Genomic DNA, 24,709 nt, shown 5'->3' with positions numbered 1-24,709 from the left:
GCAAAACAGCCTGTGTCATACTGTTAAAATAATTATTCCCATTGACACTTTGTATTAACATTGTACATTAGGCCATCAGAAAAAACTCAAGCCAAAACAGTCTCTTCTCTGTAACAGATAAAAATACCTGGCCCAGGGGTGCCTGGGTGGCTCGGTCCGTTGAGTGTCTGACTTCAGCTCAGGTCATGATCTCATGGTTTGTGGGTTCGAGCCCTGAGTCGGGCTCTGTGCTGACAGATCGGAACCTGGAGCCTGCTTCAGATTTTTTGTCTCCCTCCCTCTCTGCCCCTCCCCTATTCATGCTCTGTTTCTCTCTGTATCAATAATAAACATTAAAAAATTAAAAAAAAAAACCTGGCCTAGTGCCCTCAACATAGGGGAGGGGGTAAAATTTCTTGATAATTATGAGGTCAAAGAAAGGGAGGGAGGGATAACAAACAGGTAAGAAAGTTGGAAGCAGTCTTTAAATATTCACAGATTAGTTGAAAATAAATTAAAATATATTTTTCATTTTTAAATATTAATTTTGAGAGAGAGAAAGAGAGAGAGAGAGATCGTGATCAGGGAGAGGCAGAAGGAGAGGAAGACACAGAATTCAAAGCAGGCTCCAGACTGTCAGCACAGAGCCCGACATGGGGCTCAAACTCATGAACTATGAGATCATGACCTGAGCCAAAATTAAGAGTCAGATGCTCAAACAACTGAGCCACCTAGGCGCCCCAATAACATTTATTTTTTAAAGTTTTGTTTAAGTAATTTCTACATTAGATATGGAGTTGAAACTCACAACTTCAAGATCAAGAGTCACAGGCTCTGCTGACAGAGCCAGCCAGGTGCCCCATAGAAGGAATTTCATTCTTAGTAAGTATCTGCGGTGTTAAGAGAATTTTCAATGATTTTAAGAAAATATTCAACAAACACTACAACTTAAAATGAGTCAGCATTTTTTCTCCAGAATAATTTTTAAGTATCTGCTATTTAGTTACAGGGCTTCAGGATGTTAGAAACTGGCACCATTTGGTTGGGAAAATCAAGTCCCTCCAATGTCTCACCTAAGCAATATTTTATGGATATTATTTGCTTATCTGACTATACCTCACTTGGATAAAAAGTGCTGTTTCTTACGACACCAATAGTGTATTTATTCTATGCCCTATTAAATTCCCTCCCAACAAGGTTTAAAAAAAAAATAAAGGTACTTTCATTTTGATTTAATCATTTAAGGGAGTTGTAAACTCTGGGTCTCAATTTCCTGTTCTTAAAAACAAAGGAGTCATATTTGCATGTGAAAAGCACTCTATTTGACACTAGCAATGAAAATATGATGATGGGGGCGCCTGGGTGGCTCAGTAGGTTAAGCATATGATTTTAGCTCAGGTCATGATCACATGGTTTATGAGTTTGAGCCCCATGTTGGGCTCTGTGCTGACAGCTCGCGGAGCCTGGAGATTGCTTGACTCTGTGTCTCCCCTCTCTCTGCCCCTCCCGTGCTCACGCTCTGTCTCTGTCTCTCAATAATAAATAAAAACGTTAAAGAAAATAAAAAAGAAAAAGAAAAGATGATGATGATGATGCAGTCTTTGTTTCAAGGAGTTCTTTAGTGTAATGGAAGAGATATTCACATAAGTATAATCATGAACAAAAGTGCAAATTACACTGAATGGAGTTATGTACAGTTATTATGGAGTATCCAGTCTTGTGTGGGGAGTGACAGGTAAACCCAAGAAGGCATCTGAGGTAGTACCCAAAATGAGTTTTAAAAAGGAGTTAATCAAGGGAAAGGCAGTGGTATTTCACGCAGATGGGACATCATGAGCAAAGACACAAGGATGAGAAACAGTTGTGATTATGGGGACTGTCATGCACTTAGATGTTGCTTAAACTTATCTGTAAAGAAGTAGTACAAAACAGACTAGAGAAGTGGACAGGGGCTAGATTGCAAAAGGACACGTATACCTTGTTCAGGAACTTCGGGAAATTTTTTAAACAAGATAGCTCGCATTATCAGACTCATCACTTAGATATGTAAATACAGCAGCTCTGTGAAGAATGGATTTGAGGAGAAAAAATGAAAGACAGGAAAAATAATTAAGAAACGGTTGTGATAATCTTGAAATACACTGGGATAAGCAAGTAGGCAGCTGGGACACAGCGAGGAGGATGGCTAGGTAAAGGGCAGGGGTGAGGACAGAGAGAGGAGAATGGGTTGGAGAGGAAAAATCCCTGGGACACCGTGACTGAATGTGGGGCATGGCAGAGTGGTGCTGGTGACCGGAGGAGACAACATGAGAAGATCTGATTAGAGAATGAGGAAGATGACGTGTTGACAGCTTTAGTCAGACAGGAGGTAGGACACACATCCCAGTGGAAATGTCTATCAAGCGGCTGCGTACGTTTCTAAGGCATACAGCATTTGTGCCAGAGGTGTGATGGAGAGTGGATGAGTTCACCCAGGTAGGGTATATACAGAACAGAGTTCTAAGGACAGAAACCTCAGGGACACCAGCAATTAGGGGGCAGAGATGTAAAAAGAACATTAACAGAGTACAGTCTTTGAAGAAGAGAGAACTTTAATTTTTTTAAGTTTATTTATTTACTTTGAGAGAGAATAAAAGCAGGGGGCAGAGAAAGGGAGAGAATCCCAAGCAGGTTCCGTGCTGTCAGCACACAGCCAGATATAGGGCTGGATCCCACAAGCCATGAGATCATGACTTGAGCCCAACGCTTAACGGACTGAGCCACCCAGATTCCTGAGTAAGAGAATTTTAAAGAAGAAGTGATCAACATTATCAGTCACGGCAGAAACAACCAATAAGGTAAGGGCTAAAAACGTCTACTGGCCTTCCCTGGTGACCTAAGAGAATGCTGTCTCAGCACTGTGGCAAAGCAGACAGTAGACTCGGGAATGAATGAGGTAAGAGGAAATATGGGAATAACCAATTATAAACAATCATTTTAAGGAATCAGGTTACAAAGGAGAAAAATAGAGGTCAGAAATAGTTAGGATGAGACTAGAGAAGATATGCCCCACCCACTGTCTCTCTCCGGTAGGAAAACTTTAAACTTGTTTTTAAGCCAAGGTAGTTATGGAAAGGAAAAAGCAGAGGAAAGCAGATGAATAATGAAACAAGTCCCATAGAAAGATGGGGTCAAGGAGGAAGCTGAGAGAATCCTGAATAAAACAGCTACCTATTATAGGAGTCTGAAGGAAGGAAAATGATGAATGTGAACATAGATAAACCAATTGCTAAAGCAACAGTGAGAGACTGATGGTGATAGAGATGAACGAAGGAAGTAAAGGAACTGGGACTTTCACTCAAAAGTGGAAGATCAATGGCCTACAGATGGGAATGGGGCTGAGAGAACACGCGCTCTCCACTCACGCTGTGCAGCCTAGCGGCGGCTACAGGCCTAGCAGAGCCTCACATAGCTAAGACCCGAGGGGAAGAAAACATTCTGCCAAAGCAAGGAAGCTGTAGGGCCATTTCTGCTGGAATGTCTTCAGATGGCACGTCCTAAGTGGGCTAGAAGAAGCAAAAAGATACAGAGGTAAACAAACCAATGAGGCAAGGAGACAGGAAATAGACAAGGAGGCCGGAAAGAGTGGACTAAGAAAGAAAGAGTAGGGATAAAGTATTTAACTTCACTGAGTAGTCAAACATTTAAATTTAATTTAATTGAACATTTTAATGCATGGTTGGGAAGTGCCAGAGATGACAATGTCTGATACCAGGTCTCAGGAAAAAGTGGTGAAGGCTGCTATGAGGTTTTTAAAAAGGGCAAAGAAGCCTCTATTTGAGTGTAGAATTTCTCAAGACACCAGGAAGAGCAGCAAGGGCCCTGCCCTGGTGAAGGGGAGAGCCTCTAGGAGGTTTGGTTAGATTTTCCTACGTGCCTTCCAATTCTCAAACCTTAGGATCTCATGACCATGAAAATCACTGAATCACAGACTGAAGGTAATTGAAAGATGATCTGACATTTAAGAAAACATAAGAGTCAAAGAAAGAGAGAACTATAAATTGTAAAACACTCTAGGGACTAAACTGTCACTTACTATTAAGTACTAAGCATTGTAATGGACTCCTAAGAAGGAAGTTCAAGAAGAATACTATAAAGTATTAATTCTCAAATTGAATTATCCCTTCAGCCATTTCATCCTTTCAATATAGATTAATAAAACATTTCATCAATATACCCACTTAGCTCTTAAGAGGTCACTATTGACCAAAAAGACCCCATTAAATTTCTTTTAATATATGGTTTTATGGGTATAGGAGGCGGAATGCACGCCTTCGGAGTGCTACCAGAATATCAGCGGTGTTGAGATCTCGCAGCCTTTTAAATGTGAGGATGGGTGGCTGGGTAGCCCTTACAGTTTCACTCCGACAGTCTGGAGTAGGAACATATACCTAGTTTTTTGGGTATGTTTGTTTTCACTTTCCAACCAAGTTATGAATTCTTCGAGGGCAAAGGTAACAGTTCTTCCTTCTCCCTTAGGGTACTCAATACAAGCCTGTTGAACTGAATTAAATTATATTTCATAAACACTTTGAGAAGCAGAAGTTTAATGACTACGTCTTTTCTGCAACAAAAGGAAAAGCAGAGAGATTAATACATTAAAAAAGCTTTTAATTTAAACCACTGGAAAAGCTCTGTACAAATATTATTTTATAAAAATTTTTTAAAAAAAATATTGTTTGACAGGGCACCTGGGTGGCTCAGTTAAGTGTCTGACTCTTGATTTCAGCTTGGATCATGATCTCTCAGTTTGTGAGACCGAGCCCCACGTTGGGCTCTGCGCTGTCAGCGTAGAGGTGTGTTTGGGATCTTCTCTCTCCCTCTCTCTCTGCCCCTCCCCTGGCTCACCCACACTCTCTCTCTCAAAATAAATAAATAAACTTTAAAAATTTTTTAAAAATATTATTTGAGTCTGGGACTTTTTCACACAGATTACCTACAATGGGGCCTGAGGGACTGACAGAATTTGTATACAAAGTTCACTAATTACCAACTATTAATTTTTCTTTATCTCCATTTTAGACCATTAGTTGTATTTGTGTACAACTTTTCACTTGAACATCTCATTCCAGTGAAGCACAGGCTTTTCTATACTTTATAAAAGGGAAACTGAGCTTCAGAGAGATTAAATGTCTTGTTCAAATTTATATGTAAAGCAGGATTAGGATCTAATTTCCTCAATTTATAAGTTAAGTGCTTAAAACAACCAGATTAGGATGGCTTAATTTACACAAGATTTTCTTTTATTTGTATGTATAAGCAATCTGCTTTCAAAAAGAATGCGTGGTAAAGTTCTTGAGAACACTGAGGACTGAGGTGAGACTCACACTGGATACGACACATGGTACAAAGGAGGTCTGGAGAATTTTGTTTTCTACAGCAGAAAGATTGTAACAGTGAATATGGTGGTTCTGGTTTGAATACTCATTGGTATGTTAAACAGTGCATTACTGCTGTTTTTTCTGACAAAGCATTTAAATATTTAAACTTCTCATTAACTATCCTTCCATCTTGAAGAAATTTGTAATAGAAAACATTTTTTTCCCATTCAGTAAAATAAAACAATTATTAGGGAAAATAAATTTCTTTTTTTAAGTTTATTTATTTTGAGAGAGCGAGCGAGCGAGAGAGAGAATGAGCAGGAGAGGGGCAGAGAGAGCGTGAAACAGAGCATCCCAAGCAAGCTCCAAGCAAGCCTGATGAGGGGCTCAATCTCATGAACCTGAGCTGAAATCAAGAGTCAGACGCTTAACTGACTGAGCCACCCAGGGACTCATAAGGAAAGATATTTCTCATAAATGAATAATAAGGAGTTTGGAAAAAATGTGAATTAATGTTGAGAGAAGAAAAATGTTCCCTGTTGCATACATACAATGCAGAGTTTATATCTAATAATTAGCTTAATGGATACATAATATTTATAAAAGGCCAGCTATCACTATCCTCTATTGCTGGTAGACAATTCTAAAATTTTTAACCTATCCCTTTCAATGAAAAAAATACCAAGAATACTGATGATTAAATTTGGGATTCCTCTCTTTACATTAGACACTAACTTTTAAGACTCCATCTACGGAGACAAAGATTTACTCCTTGTGTAACACACTACAAATCTACCTCAAAATTAATCATAATACATAATATTTATATTATAAGAAATATTCTGTATTTTCCCAAATACACATTTATATGAATATTTTTTCTTATAAATCTGATACTTAAAAAATTTTTTTACATTTATTTATTTTTGAGAGATAGAGTGAGACAGAGCATGAGCAAGGGAGGGGAAGAAAGAGAAAGAGATACAGAATCCAAAGAAGGCTCCAGGCTCTGAGCAAGAGTTCAGCACAGAGCCCAGTGCAGGGCTTGAACCCACAAACCAAACCGTGAGATCATGACCTGAGCTGAAGTCGGACACCTAACTGAGCCACCCAGGCGCCCCACTTTTCTTTACAATCATATTGCTAAGTTAAGCACTTTTCTTAAAAATAATTCTGGTAGGGCATCTGGGTGGCTCAATTGATTAAGTGTTTGACTCTTGATATTGGCTCAGATCATGATCTCTTGGTTTGTGAGACTGAGTCCCGCATCGGGCTCTGGGCTGACAGCACAGACAGAGCCTGTTTGGGATTCTCTCTCTTTCTGCCCCTCCCCCACTCGCATGTGTATGCATCTTCACTCTCTCTCAGAATGAATAAATAAACTTAAAATGTCACCATGGGGGGAAGCTGGGTAAAGTGTACATGGGACCTCATGGAACTATATTTGTAACTTTCTGTGAGAAAACTGTTGGGCACTGTATTGTTTTTATAAATATTTTGGAGTTTTCTGCTTATTTGTTTTTCTAGTTTCAAAAAAATTATTTTAGAGGGTAACTTTCCAAACTACAAAACAGCTCCAACCTTTACTCTCAAAATAACCACAACAATCTATGTGTTCAAAATTTATATCAATAACTGAAGTCATGAGCATAAATCACATACGTAGTTAAGCAATAAACTGTAAACCTCCACAATTATGACACTGGAACAAAAAGGGACAAAAAGGCAAAAGTCATTTAGGTTCAGACTAATCCTTCATAATCTTAGCTCTTGCAAAGGGCAGCATACTTTTCTAGTATCTGGACCTTAAGGTAAATTTTGTGAGATGTCTGGTCTTGTTGTATTCAAGAGTAAACCCAAAGACATCTTCTTTTAATTCTTTGGCACTTCAAATGAATTTAGGATTGTCTACGGAAAAAAACGCTTGCTGGAGGAGCTGTGTGAACAAGCTTGTTGTCCTGCTACTCTATCTAGTCAAGCATTCAGATACTACAACTTTGGCAAATCCCATTAATACTTTAAGAAGTCAAAGACTTTAAAACTTCTGAAGAAAGTTCCTGTGAAGTAGTCACAGGGGCAAGTTTAAGCAAGCAGAGTGTGTATACAATATAGTAACAAATATAATGCAAACAAAAGAAGATTTGTTTAATTATAGTGGAAATAATTGTTATTTAAAAGTGCCTCCTTCCTCATCATAAAAGAACAAACTGGACTAGTGGCAAAAGAATTGTATGTTGTGATGCCTTAAGATTAGAAACAGAAGACAGAAATTTCAAAGTAAAGTCTTGGCAGACGCCCAGTCTCCACAATAAGAATTATGGCCAAACAATTCTTTCATAACTTCCAAGTCTTGTTCATGTCCCTTTAGGTAGACTCCAAAGTTGTTCATTTTAAATCAGACACAAGCATATATATTATCAGGCTTTGTCTATCTTTCTATGGTAAAATATATCTGAACTTCTTTCCTAAACTTTATAACCATTTGGGGGTATGGTAGAGAGGAGTTATTAGACTATGTACGTATAAAAGCGTGGAAGTGAGGGAATAAGTAGTGAGGGAATAATGAGAACAAGTGCCCACGGTACTTCCCTATTAAGCAACACTGTTACAAGGAACTACACTTCTCATGGCTTCCCCATGGCGCAGATCTGGTACACCAGCCTCACCCCCAGCCTGACGAGGTGTGGGAAGTACAGAGATGGTAACTGCCACCTCAATTAATTACATCTGTGCAACACAAGCTTCACATAATTCACTGATGTTAGCCATGAAGATTAAGCACGCCATGAAAAACATCTCTGTTAGAAGTAAACCGTACAATATTTTTCCCCACAGACTTCATTGAACCATTAAGATATATAGTTGAAACAGTTCAGGAAACAGTTTCCCAAGGCCATACAATAGTTATTAAGAGAAGTAGGACTCCATCTTATTTCCTGATTTCCTACGAAAGTCAACACACCATCTGGATACTTCAGCAGCTTTCTTTTTATAATCTTTAATTTCTATCCTTTAGCCAAGATACATTTCTGAACCTACTAGTCTTCAACTTTATCTTCATTGATACCAACTAACTCATCTCTCAAATTGTCTAGTCCTTATTTTATTGTCTACTGTTTGTTTCCTCAGAGGCTGGCTATAGGAGGCGCTTAATAAACATTTGTTGAATAAATGAACGAGTAAATGAAGAAATAATGAAAATCCATATATATAATACTTTTTATAGCAAACAGTTTTAGCATTTCATTAACAAATGTTTAATTTATTTACATACTGTCTTCTTCCAAAGGGGCTTTAAGAGGCAACTTATAAAAATACTTGCAAGATAAACGCAACTTAATAATTGAGAAAACTCAGGGGCAAAAGAGAATGAAGACAGAATAGAAGGTGTTGGGACACAAAATGTATGTGATGCTATCCCTATACAACTGAGTTTTCTAGATATAAAGCAGTGAAGCTATTTCTAGCAATAAATAAAATTTATTTATTTATTTTAATGTTTATTTATTTTTGAGAAAGAGCACAAGCACAGAAGGGACAGAGAGAGGGAGACACAGAATCCGAGGCAGGCTCCAGACTCCAAGCTTTCAGTACAGAGCCTGATGCAGGGCTCAAACCCATGAACTGGGAGATCACGACCTGAGCTGAAGTTGGACGCTCAATTGACTGAGCCACCCAGGTGCCCCAAGAAAATATATTTAGGTAACTCACAGTATTTAGGTTACTAGAATACTAGTTACTCAGGATAAATTCAACGATTTCCAATAATGAAGATAGCAACTTCTGAGTACACGTAAAGAGGTGCTGTGAAATATAGTGAACCATATGATCAGTAATTAACAGCAATCTACCATCTGTACCCTAGACTACCAAAATTATCATCTGTTCTCCTTGATTCTCATGTTATCCATTTTCAATCTATTCTCCTCAGAGCAGCCAGAACAACCTTTTAAATTGTTGATAAAATTGTAAATCAGAGTGTGATTGATACTAATCTGCTTAAAACCCTTGAATGGTTTCCCATCATACTTAACATCCCAAACTACCTAACAAGGTCCTTAAGGCCCTATATGACCTGGCTCTGATAATCTGCCCAACTGCATATGCACTTCTTCTCCAAGCTACTTTTTAGCCATACTATTATCCTTTCTCTCTCTAGACAGCACTTTAGGACTTTGCATTTGCTCTTTCTTCCTTCTACTAGGGAAGCTATTTCCTCCTATCTCCCAACTGCATTCACATATCTACTCAAATATCACCCCCTTAAAGGTTTTCCCTGAGAACCCAATACAAGTGGTTCACCTTACCTCCTGTTATTTTAACACTAACCTGTTTTTCTCATAGGATCTAAATCTATTTAAAATTCTATCTTAAACTATTTAGGAATCATCAGTTTGTTGAGGATCTTCCTCCAACAAAATGAGATTGTGAGAGTCGGGATCTTGCCTATCTTGTTCACCCTTGCATCCCCAGCAGTTACAGTGCCCAGAGCAGGTGCTCAAATATTTGTTCAGTGAATGAAGAAATACCTGAAAATAGAACAGCTCTTGGTGTTTTCGGCTTCCCTAGAGCAGTGGTGGCTGAAAAACTGTTAAGTCCGATAAAATGCTTTTGACAATGTGCTGAAAATACTGGACCCTCTTCTCAGAAAAATGCACATACAAAATTTTGCATGAACCTCCTAAAATCAACCCATGGTCCCCAGGTAAGAATCCCTGATCCACAGGTATGTAAAGGCCTTTATGCAATGCACTCTACATTTCCCCAATTCCTATCAATGAAGTTGAAGGCTGAGGATAAAGAAAATCAATACAAAGCTGCAAATCACTCCTAACAGATTTCTCTACAAAGTGGTAGAATAGAAGTGAAGTCAAATGAAGAACAGCCATGGCTAATGGCCGTTTGGTCTCCTCGTGCAGCATACTGTATTGAAAAGCCCAGCTCTGCAATTCCTCAGGAAAGCAAATGGCATATGTGTTGATGACATATACAGTAAGAAAACAGATTTGTAAAGGGAGAAATGTATGGTTGCCTCCTTAAAAAACAGCAGAGACTACATTATTGTTCCAACTAAATGAAATCATACTGGATCAGGATACGAAGAGAAAAAGTCAAGTTCCAAGAACAAGTAAAATTAAAAAAAAAAAACCACCCCAAAACTAAACTGGGTCACCTGGCTGGCACAGTAGTAGAGTATGCAACTCTTGTTCTTGGGGTGGTGAATTTAAGCATCACAATGGGCGTGGAGCCTACCTAAAAAAAGAAAACTCAAAGAAAAAGATTTAATATTCAGAATGGTCCATGAACTCTCTCGAAGGAAGAGAAACTTCTGTGTGTATCTTTAATAAAAAGATGCATGTTTAGGGTAACAAAATGACTTCTGAAAATGCATTCTTTAAATTATGTCAGATCAAAGAAGCAACAGAAGGTTAAGAATATATTTAGGTGTAAAACTCTTCCTTTGTGTGCGAGGGAGGACTTGGTGTCAGGTAAAACTTGGCTGAACGAAGTAGCTTTTGTCCCCTCCCCTTCTCTCTTTGTAGCTGTGGGTGCTTATAGCTAAGTTAATGTGTAAAGTAAAAAAAATTCTGGGCAAAAAAAATTCTCTTAAGTTCTAAAGGACTTAAGACTTTGTTCATCATATTTTTAGTACCACCAAATAGTAGTACTGTTTTGTGTGTGTGTGTGTGTGTGTGTGTGTGTGTGTGTGTGTGTGTGGCAGTTTTGGCTTTAAGGTTCTGATTTTGGCAAGTATTAGATTTTCTGTCTTAAGGAAAGGTGCAATTAATCTGAAAAAAGTCACTTCAATTATATTTCCTTTTCAATACTAAGGGACGCTCTTTATAACAAATAGAAAATACAGAACTTACCCTGATCATTTTATCAAATAATCTCGCCTTCAAAATGTCCCCATCTCACATACAGTGTATTAAAGGAGAAAAAGTAGCAAAAATATCCTTTATTTTCCTGTAAGTGTGCATACTGTGGCTCAGTAACAATAACCTTGATGATTCACTGAGGAATCCAACAACTGTTAGGATCTGAACTCCACATGAGCTGGTATTTTAATTTCCCACTTAAGTCTTTTCATTCTTCACGAGCAATCTTGTGTTACCGTTTCATGCTTCTTAAAAACAAGTTATTCTGTATGAGTGACTGACTGGTTTACTGCAGCTAAGCAGCATTAATCCTCTGGTAATTATCACCCTTCATACAATCCTCCAAATGTTTTTTTTAAAAAGGGAAATAGAGCACAGTATTCTTGAAAACCCATTTTTCATCATTTTTGTATTATCTGCATTTTAATATTTAAATTTCATCTATCTACTGAAAGACTTACCTATTTGTTATCACAGCTCCCTTAACGAAACAGTCCTAGGAATCTACAAAGGAATGAAGTGGTGGTCTGCAGACCTCAGGGTTAAACTGTGTGCTGTACAGCACTGCTTTGCAAGACAGTAGGAGATTGTCATTTGTGAAAAGTATTCAGTGCTCAAACAAGTTTGGGGACAAAAGGGGACACATCTCTACTCTAACACTTCCCAAAGCCTTTAATGTGCTAGTGAAATCGTGAATTCACAAAAAAGGGACAAAATATGTAGGATTCCTAAATTTATCTGACTGTAATCTACTTTCTTCCTGACTCACTGTTCCAAAAAATAGTAGTTTAATAAATGATCCTTTATTTACTTCTGCTTTATATTTAGTCATTGCTGATCACTTAATTAAGGTATATATTACCTTTGTCTAAATTCCTATAATTCTCCTGTACAAAATATTTCTTTATCCATTAAAAGAATAAGCAATTGAGTTTGGAGCGATGACACCATTTCTTAGAAATAATTTATATTACTATTTGAGTATCTCTAATGATGATGGAGATAAATCAAGAAATGTTATACTTTCACTTGACAAAGCATAGAAATGTGTCATGTATTTTTAGAAATATTATTATCAAAAAACAACTAAAATAGAAAAATAAAATTTACTGCTTTTCAAGTATGTTTGTTTATAAAGAATATTAACTTACGTAGACTATCTCAATTCCTAAGAAAGGTGTTCCTGTATCCCCCAAAAATGCTTCTGAGTGTAGCTAAAAGAATTGCGTTCACTTATTCAACACGTATTTATTATTCACTATGTGCCAAGAATAGTGGTAAGCAACGAAGTGGAAGAACAAGACATGATTCTTGTCCTCACGGGCTCATAATTCAGTTTTTTCTTTTACGTTGCCTGCATTGTTATGAAGACTCGCTCTAGAATTGTTTTCTTTTAACAAATACCTTTGATGTGGTAAGACTATAGTTAGGCTGGTATTAAAAAAACCTCAAACCTACAACTAATTTGCTCATAAGGAATGGCATGAACCGTGAAATATAAGCATGTAGTTAACTGGAAGGCAACAGAAACCATTTTGCTTGTACATTGGAAGCACATATCCTTTATATCTCACAGTCCTGTGTTTTACAATTACTTTACATTAAAATGTTGGGAGATCCAGTTCTTCTTAAAAATTGGTGCTGGGTTAATTGGATAGCCATATGGAACAAAATGAATCTCGAGCCTCCACTCCATACCATGCTCAGAAATCAATTCCAGATGGACTATAAACCTAAATGTGAATGGTGAAACAATAAACCTTTTGGAAGAAAACATAAAAAAATATTTTTATAATTTCAGGGATAGGAAAGACTTCCTAAATGGGACATTAATAAGAACGAGCCATGAAGGGGAAAATGGACTTCATTAGAAGTATGAATTTCTTTTCATCAAAAGGCACCGCTTAGAGTAAAAAGACAAATCACAGAGCAGGAGAAGATATCGGCAATACATCTGACCGAGGACTCATATTCAGAATATACCAAGAACTTCTACAAATCAGTAAGTAGACAATCCAAAAGGAAAAAAAAGGCAAAAAAAAAAAAAATCCCTGCACAGGTTATTTACCAAAGTGGATATTCAAATGAACAGTAATAGGGATGCCTGGGTGACTCTGGATTTCAGTTCAGGTCATGATCTCATGGTTTGTGAGTTCGAGCCCTGTATCTGCACCAATGGCATGGAGCCTATTTGTAATTCTGTCTCCTTCTCTCTCTGTCCCTCCCCTACTTGCTCTCTATCTCTCTCAAAATAAATAAAAACAAACTTAAAAAACCCATATGAACAATAATATATGAAAATGGATTTGATTTCATAAGTCAAGTTTAAAAAAATACAGATTAAAACCACAATGTAAAACTACTATATACCCACTGGAATGGCTAGAAAGGAAGAGACAGTAATACCAAATGATGACAAGGCTGTAGAGCACTAAGGATTCTTCTCCACTGCTGTCTGAAGTATAAACTGGGCTTCTTGTTTAGGAAAACTGCTTCACAGGATCTATTGTAACTAATCATACGCATTCCCCTGACATAGTAATTCCACTCCCCGGCATCTTAACAGAAATGTGTGGATAGGTTTACCCAAAAACATGCAAACAAATGTTCCTGTTAGCACAGTCTGTAACAGTAAAACCGGAATCAAGTCCTATGTCTATCAATAGTAGACAGTATAAATTATGGCATATTTTGTATAATGACAGACTACACAGTAAAGGGAATGAAGGAACCACAGCTGCATGTAACAACATGGATAGGGGCACCTGGGTGGCTCAGTCGGTTAAGCCTCCGACTTCGGCTCAGGTCAGATCTCACGTTTGTGGGTTCGAGCCCTGCATCAGGTTCTGTGCTGACAGCTCAGAGCCTGGAGCCTGCTTCCGGGTCTGTGTCTCCTCTCTCTGCCTCTCCCCCTCTCATGCTCTGTCTCTCTCTATATCAAAAATTAATAAAAAATTTAAACAACATGGATAAATTTTGCAAACATATTGAGCAAAAGAAGGAAGAACCTTCTAAAAAATACTATGTGATTTCATGCATACAAAGTTCAAAATCAGGCTGAATTTATCTGTGGTGTTAGAGGCCATGATAAGGGTTATCTTTGAGAGGGAGGAGGGGACTGGCTGAAAGAACGGTACGGGGGTAGGGTCTCTTGAGGGTCTTACTTCTCAAGTTTTCTTTCTGGGTGTTACTGAGATGATTTCAATTTGTGAAAATCAGCAATAGTACACTTAAGAATTGCCTGGATGTATGTTATAGTTCAACTAAGCATCTATTTGAAAAGTGTTATGAGATGCAAATATATTTTGTGCAATTCAGATTCTTCAGAGGAATGATTACTTCTTTTCCCCCTAGTTTGCCCAATATTAAATACCTGAAAACCAGATAGAATCCTAGAGAGGGAAAGGAATATTATAAGGTCATTTTTATGGCACAGAGTTGTAATAGGGAGAAAACAATGGTAATTCCTGACTCATAACTAGGCTAACAGGAAATACATATTTGATTTTCCTTAGGCCTTAGACTACATATTCCCAGATTTTTAAAAGGTTCTTCCTATGACCAGGTATCTGGTCCCTCACTAGAGTTGGAATTTTCTCTATATCTCTCCAACTCGTGTCTAAATCACCATGCAAAACTGGAGGCACAGTCTTAAACAGTCCCAAAGCACAGTGGCCTAACCCAAATATCACACTTAACTAGTGCTGTCTAGGAGTTCCCAGCACGCTGTTGGTTCATTTGGAGGTTAATTAAAACTACCAGATCTTTTTCACATTTTAAGTAAGATTTCCTACAGCTTGTGTTTTTTAAATTTAATTTAAAAGTATTAAATACAGGGAGTACCTGGTTGGCTCAATCAATAGAGCATGTGGCTGTTTTTATTTTTTAAATATTTATTTGTTTTGAGAGAGAGAGAGAGGGTGAGCACAAGTCAGGGAGGGGCAGAGAGAAAGGAAGAGAGAGAATCCCAAGCAGGCTCTGTTCTGTCAGTGTAGAGCCCCACACAGGGCTTGAACTCATGAGCCATGAGATCATGACCTGAGCCGAAATCAAGAGTCAGACACTTAACCAACTGAGCCATCAGGCGCCCCAGAAGAGCAAGCAACTCGTGATCCCAGGGTCATGAATTTGAGCCCTATGTTGAGTGTAGAGATTACTCTAAAAATAAAAGTAAAAAACAGTATTTAATATTTTCCTTGCTAAATTTAACTTTTTTGGCTTTCACTTATCACTCAAACCTACTAAGAACACTTTGATTCTGACTTCTATCATCTTAGGTGATATCATCTCCTAGCTTTGTGTCATCTATACATATAATTCATATTTATTATCCAAGTAATTATTTAAAAAATATATTGACTCCAAACTGTCAAAGATAGACATCTAGAGGGTGATTAAAAAAGCACTTCCCAAAGGATGTTTCATGTAATACAACCAAAACTGAGTAAGAGAGATGTTCTGTGAGGAGTCTGGGAAATGCCAGGTTACCACATAATTTCTCAGTCCTTACAATTCTAATGCACGTAGTAAGTCTCTAAGAGGGAATCAGAGTATAAAGTGTTTCCCAAACTTAGCTGACTTGGAAATGCCTTTGAATAAACTTTTTCCCATCTTGAGAAATCAGTGTTCCCTGGAAAGACACTTTGAGAAATACTGCTCAAGGGTAGCAATGATCCAAAGTCAACTTATTTAGGCAAAATATTGTTTTATTTTTATTTACTTATTATTATTTTTTAAAGTAGGCCCTAATCCCAACGTGGAGCTTGAACTCATAACCCTAAGATCACGAGTTAAATGTTCTACTGACTGAGCCAGCCAGGCACCCCAAGAGAGTGTTTTATTAGCCTCAAATCATCCAATCCAACTAAACTTCTTCATATTGTCTAAAAGATTATCAAGATATTGTTGAATGCAGCAATGATATCTTACAGTCTAACTTATCACAAAGTGAAACAGGATCAGGTAAAGAGGCTTTAGTATTAGGATTAGTAAGCCATGGATGCCTGGTCTACTGTGAGAATTAGGTTCCATAAGAAGCATAAAGATGAGACACAGATTCTGAAGTTTCCCACAAAACTGGCTACATTCTAAAAGTTTTGGTGATTAAAAACTAATCTTTAGTTACCTGAAGAATTCACTTATATGGGACATCTCCTTTTCTAGTGATATTTAGTGAAATATTTCTGTGTATTAAGAATGGCTATAGGGTCACCTGGCTGGCTCAGCTGGAGAAGTACACAACTCTTGATCTCGGGGTTGTGAGTTCAAGCCACATGTTGGGTGTAGTTTCCTTTAAAAAAATTTAGTTATAAAAAATTATCACTGAATTCTGCATACTACACAGAGGGTATTATAATAAAAAGTTTGAAAGTTTTAAGGTTTTCCATACATTGTCAAAAAAATTTTATAATCCATCTGAAATCCATTTGAAAGATTATATTTAACAAACTAGATGGTCTTTATAGAGAATAGACACATGTAAGGATACCGAAGTTCTTCCTTCAGTGAACTCATTTCAGAAATGGGGGAGGAGGACGACAGGATTTACTTATTTAAAGAGTTTACACATACATATTACAACAGCACATCTAAGACTGACTGAGACAGTACTTCGTATAATGCAGTCCCAGTACCACACTGGCCTCTTCTATGGGGAGCAGACCACCTTACGATGTTGTTGAGATAACTGGCTTCCATTAGCAAGCATGTGATTGGCAGGATGATAAAGTCTTTTCACTCACAGGTCAGCTATTTCCTTTTCTTTAAAAGAGGGCAATTCTGATGATCCATCTTTTAGCTACAGTCTCTCATTGAGTCCCAATTCTCTTGCCTTCAGCTTTGATATGGTTCTAACTTTCCTCTTGTATCAGCTCATACTTGTCATCAAGTCTTCTATTCAGAACAGCAAATATCAGGAGTTTGACCTCGGGGCAAAGTCCGGGTGGGCAGGTAAAATGTGACCACTGGACCTACTTCCTAATCTTTCATACCCAGCAATTCATGAAGCAGTATCAAATTCAAACTAAAAAACAGAAGCATGACCCCTTATAAGTACTATGAAAAGGGCTCTTTTGCCTTTCTAAGTATACTTGAAAAGAACTGTCAGCCACCCTATTAAGACAGAAATGGATCACAGACGAGAAAAAAAGAAGGAAAAGTGCAGAAACCCAACTGAAATGTAAATAAAAGTGTTAGCACCCTCTTTATGTTTGGTAATATAGTACTTCATATAAAAAGTATTAAAATAATAGTCCATGAAATGTCTTTAAAAAGTCAGGAACATTAAAACATTACAGAAATTTTAAGAAATCTTTATTTAAGTAACACTGACATCTGATACAAAAACTTCTATCACCTCATATGAAACTTCAAAGACTAATTTTCTTTTTAGTCCATTTCCATACTTGGCATTTTACCACTTAACTGTTTGTAAATTAATCTGAAAAACAAATGTATGTGAAAAATAACTATCTTTGTCAAGTTATTAAATCCAAGCTTCTAATATCATAAAATTCAAGTTATGTGTCAATGGTCCAGCAGCTAAAGACAAAAATTAATAGCATCTTCTTGTTTTAGAATACAAAAGTAAAAAAATAATGATTCATTTTTAACATTAATAATCTGGAAAAACTATTTTAACCTCCTTTTTAAAACTAGAAGCTCATTAAAATTCATCCACTAGTAACTTCTACTGCATACTAACTATCATACTTTTTAAAAGTTTATTTACTTATTTTGAGAGAGAGAGGGGAAGGGGCATGAAGGGAGAGAATCCCAAGCAGGCTCCGTGCTGCCAGCGCAGAGCCAGAAGGGAGGCTCAATCCCACAGACCGGGGGATCATGCCTGAGCTGAAATTAAGAGTTGGACACTTAACTGACTAAGCCATCCTGGTGCCTCTAAATATCATACTTTTAACTGTGGTTTTTTAGTTGTTTTTTTTTAAATATTTATTCATTGAGAGAGAGAATGAATGACTGGAGGAGGGGCAGACAGACAGTGGAGAGAGAGAATCCCAAGCAGGTTCCGCACTCAGTGCAAGCGCAGATCTCATCTCATGAACCATGAGATCATGACCTGAGCAGAAATCAAGAGTTGGACGCTTAAGTGACTGAGCCACATAGGCACCCCAAAACTGTGTTTTATATTAAATAGTTATTTCTATATAAATCTTTATCAGCTTTACATGTATCATAACAGATTTCAGAATTCTAAATGTTTCTGATAGATTTTTTTTATTTACTTAAAAGTTTCTTTAATATGGGAGATGAATCACTGGAATCTACTCCTGAAATCATTATGCACTGTATGTTAACTAACTTAGATATAAATCTTAAAAATTAATAAAATAAAAAACAAAATAAAGGCTACAACATCACAAAAAAAAAAAAAGTTTCTTTAAAAATTACACTGGTGAGGAAGAGTCAACCAGGACTTAATGCCTGTAAGTGCACCTACGTGAAAAGTAAGTTCAACCAAAAGACTTGAGATGCTTATTAATAATTGCAAGTATGCCTTACTAACAATTCCCTAGTGAGGAAATGCTTTCCATATGGTTGTAAAGAAGCCTTCTTTGGTGTCAAATGATGGCTGTCTTTGAAGGAAAAAGTACCTGGGATCAGAATTTTAATATGCATTGAACTGACCACCTATTTGAACAAATCAAAGAATAGAATTTTTACCCACAGTTTCAAAAATTATGTGGTCTTATTCACAACTCTATCATGAGGTTACCAACTAGTTAACACCATACAAATTCCCACAAAACTGAGAAAGCCTCACATAATAAATGTCAAAATTTCTGGGAACGGATTAATTGGATATAATGGGCGATACCCTCAAATTACATGCTCGTTAGCTTGGAGAACATACTTGTGTCCTTGTAACAGGGACACCCGCCCCGGTACATGGCTGTAACCTGAGAAATGAACATACAATCAAGCCCATTTCCAGCTTGCTAGCAGACTCCATTTTTTGTATCAGATCATCTTATTCAGGGCAGTAAGACTGCAACAGAGAGAATTCCTAAAGGAAACAGATCCTCCTTCAACAGAAAGAATACCTTCCAGTAAACGAGAATAAAAGTTCAGAGTCCACCTTCTTCATTTTCTACGATCTTCTCCACCTTAGTAAGATTAGTCATTTACAGATTTATACAGATTCCTGGTTTGGCATAATACATGAGCATTGACTACAGACAGAAATAAATATTAACATGTATGTTCAGTGCTTTACAGATAAAATTGGGAGATAGGAATAATTTTTTCAGTTACCTTTGAAACCTAACTTGAAGATACATCATTTCTATCCATATGACTCACTGTCCTGTAAGCATTCCTATCCAGTTTGTGGGTGTTTTATTTCTCTAAAAGAGTTTTAAGCTCCACAAGACTGAAACTCTCTCTTATATTACTTTTGTGTTTTTTTCAACCATATCACCCCACTCCAAATAATCAGTACTTAGTAAAATACATGTTTATAGAACACTGGTTTGAAATTAAAGCAAAAACATCTCTATTCTTAAACATTTACTGAAACTACAATTCCTTAATTGCTCAAATTGGTCCTGCTCCAAACATAACTGTTGGTAGAGTTTATTTATATCAATGGTGGGGCCCCATCTTCAGTAATCTCCATCGCCAAAGGGGCTAGGACTATTAATAAACTAATAATTACAGTGGCTATTTAAAAAAAAAAAGAGTTTATTTTTAAGTAATCAGTATAACCAGGGTGGAACTCGAACTCACAACCCTAAGATCAAGAATCACATGCTCTAACAACTGAGCCACCCAGGCACCCTCACAGTGGCTTTGTTTCAGTAAGTTAAGCATCTGACTCTTGATTTTAGCTCAGGTCATGACCCCATGGGTTTAGGAGATTGAGCCCCACGTCGGGCTCTGCACTGACAGCTCAGAGCCTGCTTGGGATTCTCTCTCTCCCTCTGTCTCTGTTTGTGCATGCGTGCATGTTCTTTCTCTCTCAAAATAAATAAACATTAAAAAAAAGCATTTTGTATTACTGGCAAAATCTTAAGCAAGGGGCTCCTTTCTAGGTTGTAATAATTTACATCTGACTTGGGTCCTGACACTAATGACATAACCAGTTTTCATATAGGACCATGAAATTATTAAGAAGTAACTCAAACTTCAGGGGCAACTGGGTGGCTCAGTGGTTGAGCATCTGACTCTTGACAGCAGGTCAGGTTGTGATCTCAAGACTATGCTGAGTGTGGAGCCTACTTGGGATTCTTTTTCTCCCCTTCCCTCTGCACCTCCCCCACTCACACATGTGCTTTCTCTCTCTCAAAATAAACATTGAAAAATAGAAAGAACTCAAATTTCAAGTGTCATTACACCAAAGTAGAAAGTTATTTAGTCGTGCCTAGAAGATAATGGCTAAGTTAGATATTCACCAATGAGAATGCTCCATGAGGCTGAGGAACCAAATAGAGATACAAGTTCAGAGAGAAGGGCCAAACACTAGTTATCAAAGAAGCAATTTTTCAAAGAAAGGTTGTTTCAAGGCAAAAGAGCAAGCATTCCTGCAGTATTAGGGGAAAAAAGGCAACAGTTGATGGCATTAAATAACTACATTATTACATCTTACTTGTCTGAGATCAATGAACGCTAGCTGCAGGGTATCCCCCTGGAATCCTGGCACAGGCTCAGAGCTGGCAAACACTATTTAAAAAAAAGAATAAAAACAAGATTGTGAAATATACAAGGATTTAACCATTAAATTAATTTCTACTCATTACAAATGTATCATAATATTTACACATAACCATTTCAAATGAAGACTATTTATGGCCTTCAATTTCCACTACTAAGAATGCTCTCCACACCCATTACCACAAGTATTTTAATAATTTTAAACTTCTAATCTACCATTTAATCACTGTAATCCTTAATTACAATAAATTTAGAATCGTTATCCCACAAAAAGTTCAAAAGTAGTAATATACTTCAATCAAGAAAAATTTTCTGACTCTATTTAGCCTTAGGTGAATGATTATAGAAGCATTTTGAAACTACCAATTCCATGGCTGTCAACATATTTCAAAAATTCTCCTTTGTTACAGAACATGCTTATAAAAATCCTACCTCTAGCTAAAAGCAATGATGGGCAAACACATAAAAAGTCGGCTTTACGTGTAGACAACAGGTAAAGTGTTCTAAGTAGCAAAATGATGATGACGCAGGAATGTCTGCTCATGTCTAACATTTTTTTCCATAAAAAGAATTTCATCTCTTTAAAAACTAAAAAATATTCTAAGACAAAACTGAAAATAATTAAAAAAATTTTTTCAACTATTTTTTGTACTTGAAAATATTTAATTCTAGTAACATAGCTTGTTTAGTTAAGTTGAAGACAATTCCAGTATTAGTTATTTTGAAGACAAAAGACTTCTAACTCACAAAAAAGACCTTATCATTTTATATGAAATCTTCTCTGATAAAAGAATGCCAGCAAGCATCCTCTCTCCTCATTAATATCCGAGTTTTCCTAGAAAACATTACAGATTTTCCATTTATGAATTTATCTAAGCTTTAGAAGGCATTTAAATTTTCAGCCTATATATATAGTTCTTATAATAACAAAAGTAATTCTTAAGTTCATTATATGTGAATTCTTAAGTGTGCATTATATGTGAAATATAGTTTAGAAAGGCTCAGAATCATGTATTTGAATTTAAATACATGAAAGCTTTGCATAGCTTAATACATCAGGCACTTTTAGGAAATGAAAATGTTAGAATAAGTTTTGGTTATTGCTCTTATTTTAAGATAATGTTAATTTTGCTTTAACCATCAAAACTTTTTAATGTTAAGCATTTTTTCATGGAATTTTGAACTGTAACATAATACTTCGTTTTTAAACTTTTTTTGAGTATTCTAAATATTATTCAAATGTTTCTTAATTTCCTGGATTATTGTTAAGAACATTTTTTATTCTCTACAATACAATAAATTCCCACGGCTACCGCAGTTTTAAGTCCCTTATTTATTTATTTAAATAGCTCAGAATGCTATGCTGTTTGAGTTCTTGTGTCTAGTGTTTATAATTTTTCTGCCTTCTCTCTTGCAGTTTTAACATCAATTCTTACTCCCTGCTCTCTCATTTACCTTATTAATATGCTACCCTTAATAGTCTTAAGCTGGCCGGTCAGCTAATCCACTACTAGAATTGTGTCTAAAGCAAGAGCAAATACAGCCTGAGCAAGGGCCTCTCCCACAAGTAAGGTGAATGGGTTTTATATAAGCCTTTGAGTATATGTACTTTTCTAGTAGGAGTAATCTTTTTGTTACTCAGAGGTGTATCATTTTTTCCCTTTACTTCTTGGTTCTCTGCAATGTACTTACTACATCTGTAGTTATGGCCATTAGATAGGTGACTACACTCACTTTCCTCAGGACCCCTATTTCCAGAAAACTAAGATTTACTGAGAAAATCCAGCCACACTTTTTAATATTTAGTGTAATTCACTCACATCATCGCCTTTTCATATAGTGAAGAGGAGCATACTTTCATACTGTGGCAACCCTATCACCCCCAACCATGTCCCAAATAACTATCTTTCTCTAGTACCATCAGGTCTTAATTGAAAAATAATAAACAAAATTATAACAACCTACTACAAGCATTTTTTTAATGTTTACTTATTTTGAGAGAGAATGTGTGGGTGAGTCGGAGGAGAGGCAGAGAGAGAGGAGAGAGAATTCTAAGCAGGCTCTGAGAAGACAGTTCAGGGCTTGATCTCACAAACTGTGAGGCCATGACCTGATCCAAAATCAAGAGTCAGACATTTAACTGACTCTTGGGCCACACAGGTGCCCCAAAAGTATTTTTTAATTTAAAAAGTGAAAAGTAGTTTTCTTAAGACCACCCATCATATTGTTAGCTTTTTTGGCCACAATCTCAGGCTACTGTTTCCAAGTAACAGTTAACTATGAATCCCTAATGGTTTCCACCAAGGCTGTAATGTTAGTTCAGCTTCTACCAACCACCTCCACGTATACAGACCCATACACAGAAAATAAATACTTCCTCTAACACAAGGGAACTTACTTTATATACCAGGCATAAAAATAAGCTCAATTTCAATTATTATCTAATTCTCCCAGATTTATCTCCCAGATTAAGATCAATATCTTAATATCCCAGAATTTTTCTGCACTGAAAATAATCTGTCATTTTCTTCTCCCTCAGTTCCTATTTAAGGTACTGTAGTTTAAGCCCCAGTGCTTGGCATCAAACTAAAGAGCTTAGAGTCAAAATTATAATAGTACCATACACTTATGTAGCACCTCACAGTTCACAAAGCACTTTCTCACCCACCACCTATAGTGATCATCACAATAACTTTTTTATGATGGATCATAAAATCTTGCAGCTAGAAGAGAAACTCCCTTTGATACCTTCACTGGTCTCCTGAAGGCTTTTAAAAGCCACTTAGTCTTTCATTTTATAGATTAGAAAAAATAAAAATGTCATGACTTGCCCAGGATCTCCTAGCATTCAATCCACTGATCCAGAGTCTGATTAAGTATTTAGCCTCTATCTTTTATCCTATCCCATCTTTCGGTTAGAACCCAACCAATATGGAAGTGCGTCTTCTCAAATGTTTTCTAGGGAGAGAAGATAATTTAGCAATCTGATAATCATCCGGTACTGAGGACATTTGTAATTATATGCTATTCAATTTGTTCAATGGCTTCATAGTTTTTTCTTCTTTAAAACTAAAATTCACTCAGTCCTGTTGTTTCTGTCTTCTGAAATATCTTGAGTCTGAATCTGTCTCTACCTTAGTTCAAGCTATCATTTCTTGCTTGGATGTTGACACACACTCCTTTCTGATCTCTCTGCTTCTTCTCTGCCACCCCTCCATCCACTACTCTGTGTGATTTATGTAAGATATAAATGTGACTGGGGCCACTTCACAGTTTAACATTTTTCAATGTTTCCCCATCACCTTCATAATAAAGCAGCACAAATAAGGTCCTTTATAATCTGGCCTTTGACGATCTCTTTAGCCTCATCTCTTACCACTTCACTAGGAGCACCTTGAACTCTCCCCATACCAAACTACCTGCACTTCCTTGCATAGGCCACAGTCCCTTTCCAGAGTTTCTATGATCCCTCTGCTGGGAGCAGCCTTTCTCCCCTTCTTTTCCGTCATTGTTACTTATTGTTGGAAGCAATTTCTGAACTCACTAAAGTTGAGAAAACTCCGTGTGAGGTAAGGCAGATTTGCAAGGCGTCCCACCATCAGATAGTGACCAATATTCACCCCCTACTCAATTATTTTTGCTTGAGCACCAACCCCCAAAGCACCTTGTTGACTGGTATCAGGAATGACTTGTCCCCTTATCCTAAAATATGCTATTCACACCTTGTGAAGGAACTTATTGTAGAAATTTGTTCTTTTGTGATTATAGGAGCATTTCCTGAGAAACCTGTTTTTCTTCCCCTCAAGAAAACAGGCTATTGAC

The 24,709-nt window shown here is 36.9% G+C and overlaps 1 protein-coding gene across 2 annotated transcripts in view; it reads right to left on the bottom strand.

Moving 5' to 3' along the window:
• The window catches only part of EXOC6 (exocyst complex component 6), a 187,961-nt gene that overhangs the window by 16,841 nt on the left and 146,411 nt on the right, over positions 1–24,709 (bottom strand). For both annotated transcript variants that reach the window (XM_029932241.1, XM_029932240.1), the window contains one exon: positions 20,823–20,896. In XM_029932241.1, coding sequence (XP_029788101.1) covers positions 20,823–20,896 — 74 coding nt within the window. The remainder of the gene's footprint in view (positions 1–20,822; positions 20,897–24,709) is intronic.

This window comes from Suricata suricatta, chromosome 2, assembly GCF_006229205.1.
Source record: "Suricata suricatta isolate VVHF042 chromosome 2, meerkat_22Aug2017_6uvM2_HiC, whole genome shotgun sequence".
Taxonomy (NCBI): domain Eukaryota; kingdom Metazoa; phylum Chordata; class Mammalia; order Carnivora; family Herpestidae; genus Suricata; species Suricata suricatta.
Note: the sequence above shows the minus strand (reverse complement) of the source record. Positions and strands in the feature narration are given on the sequence as shown.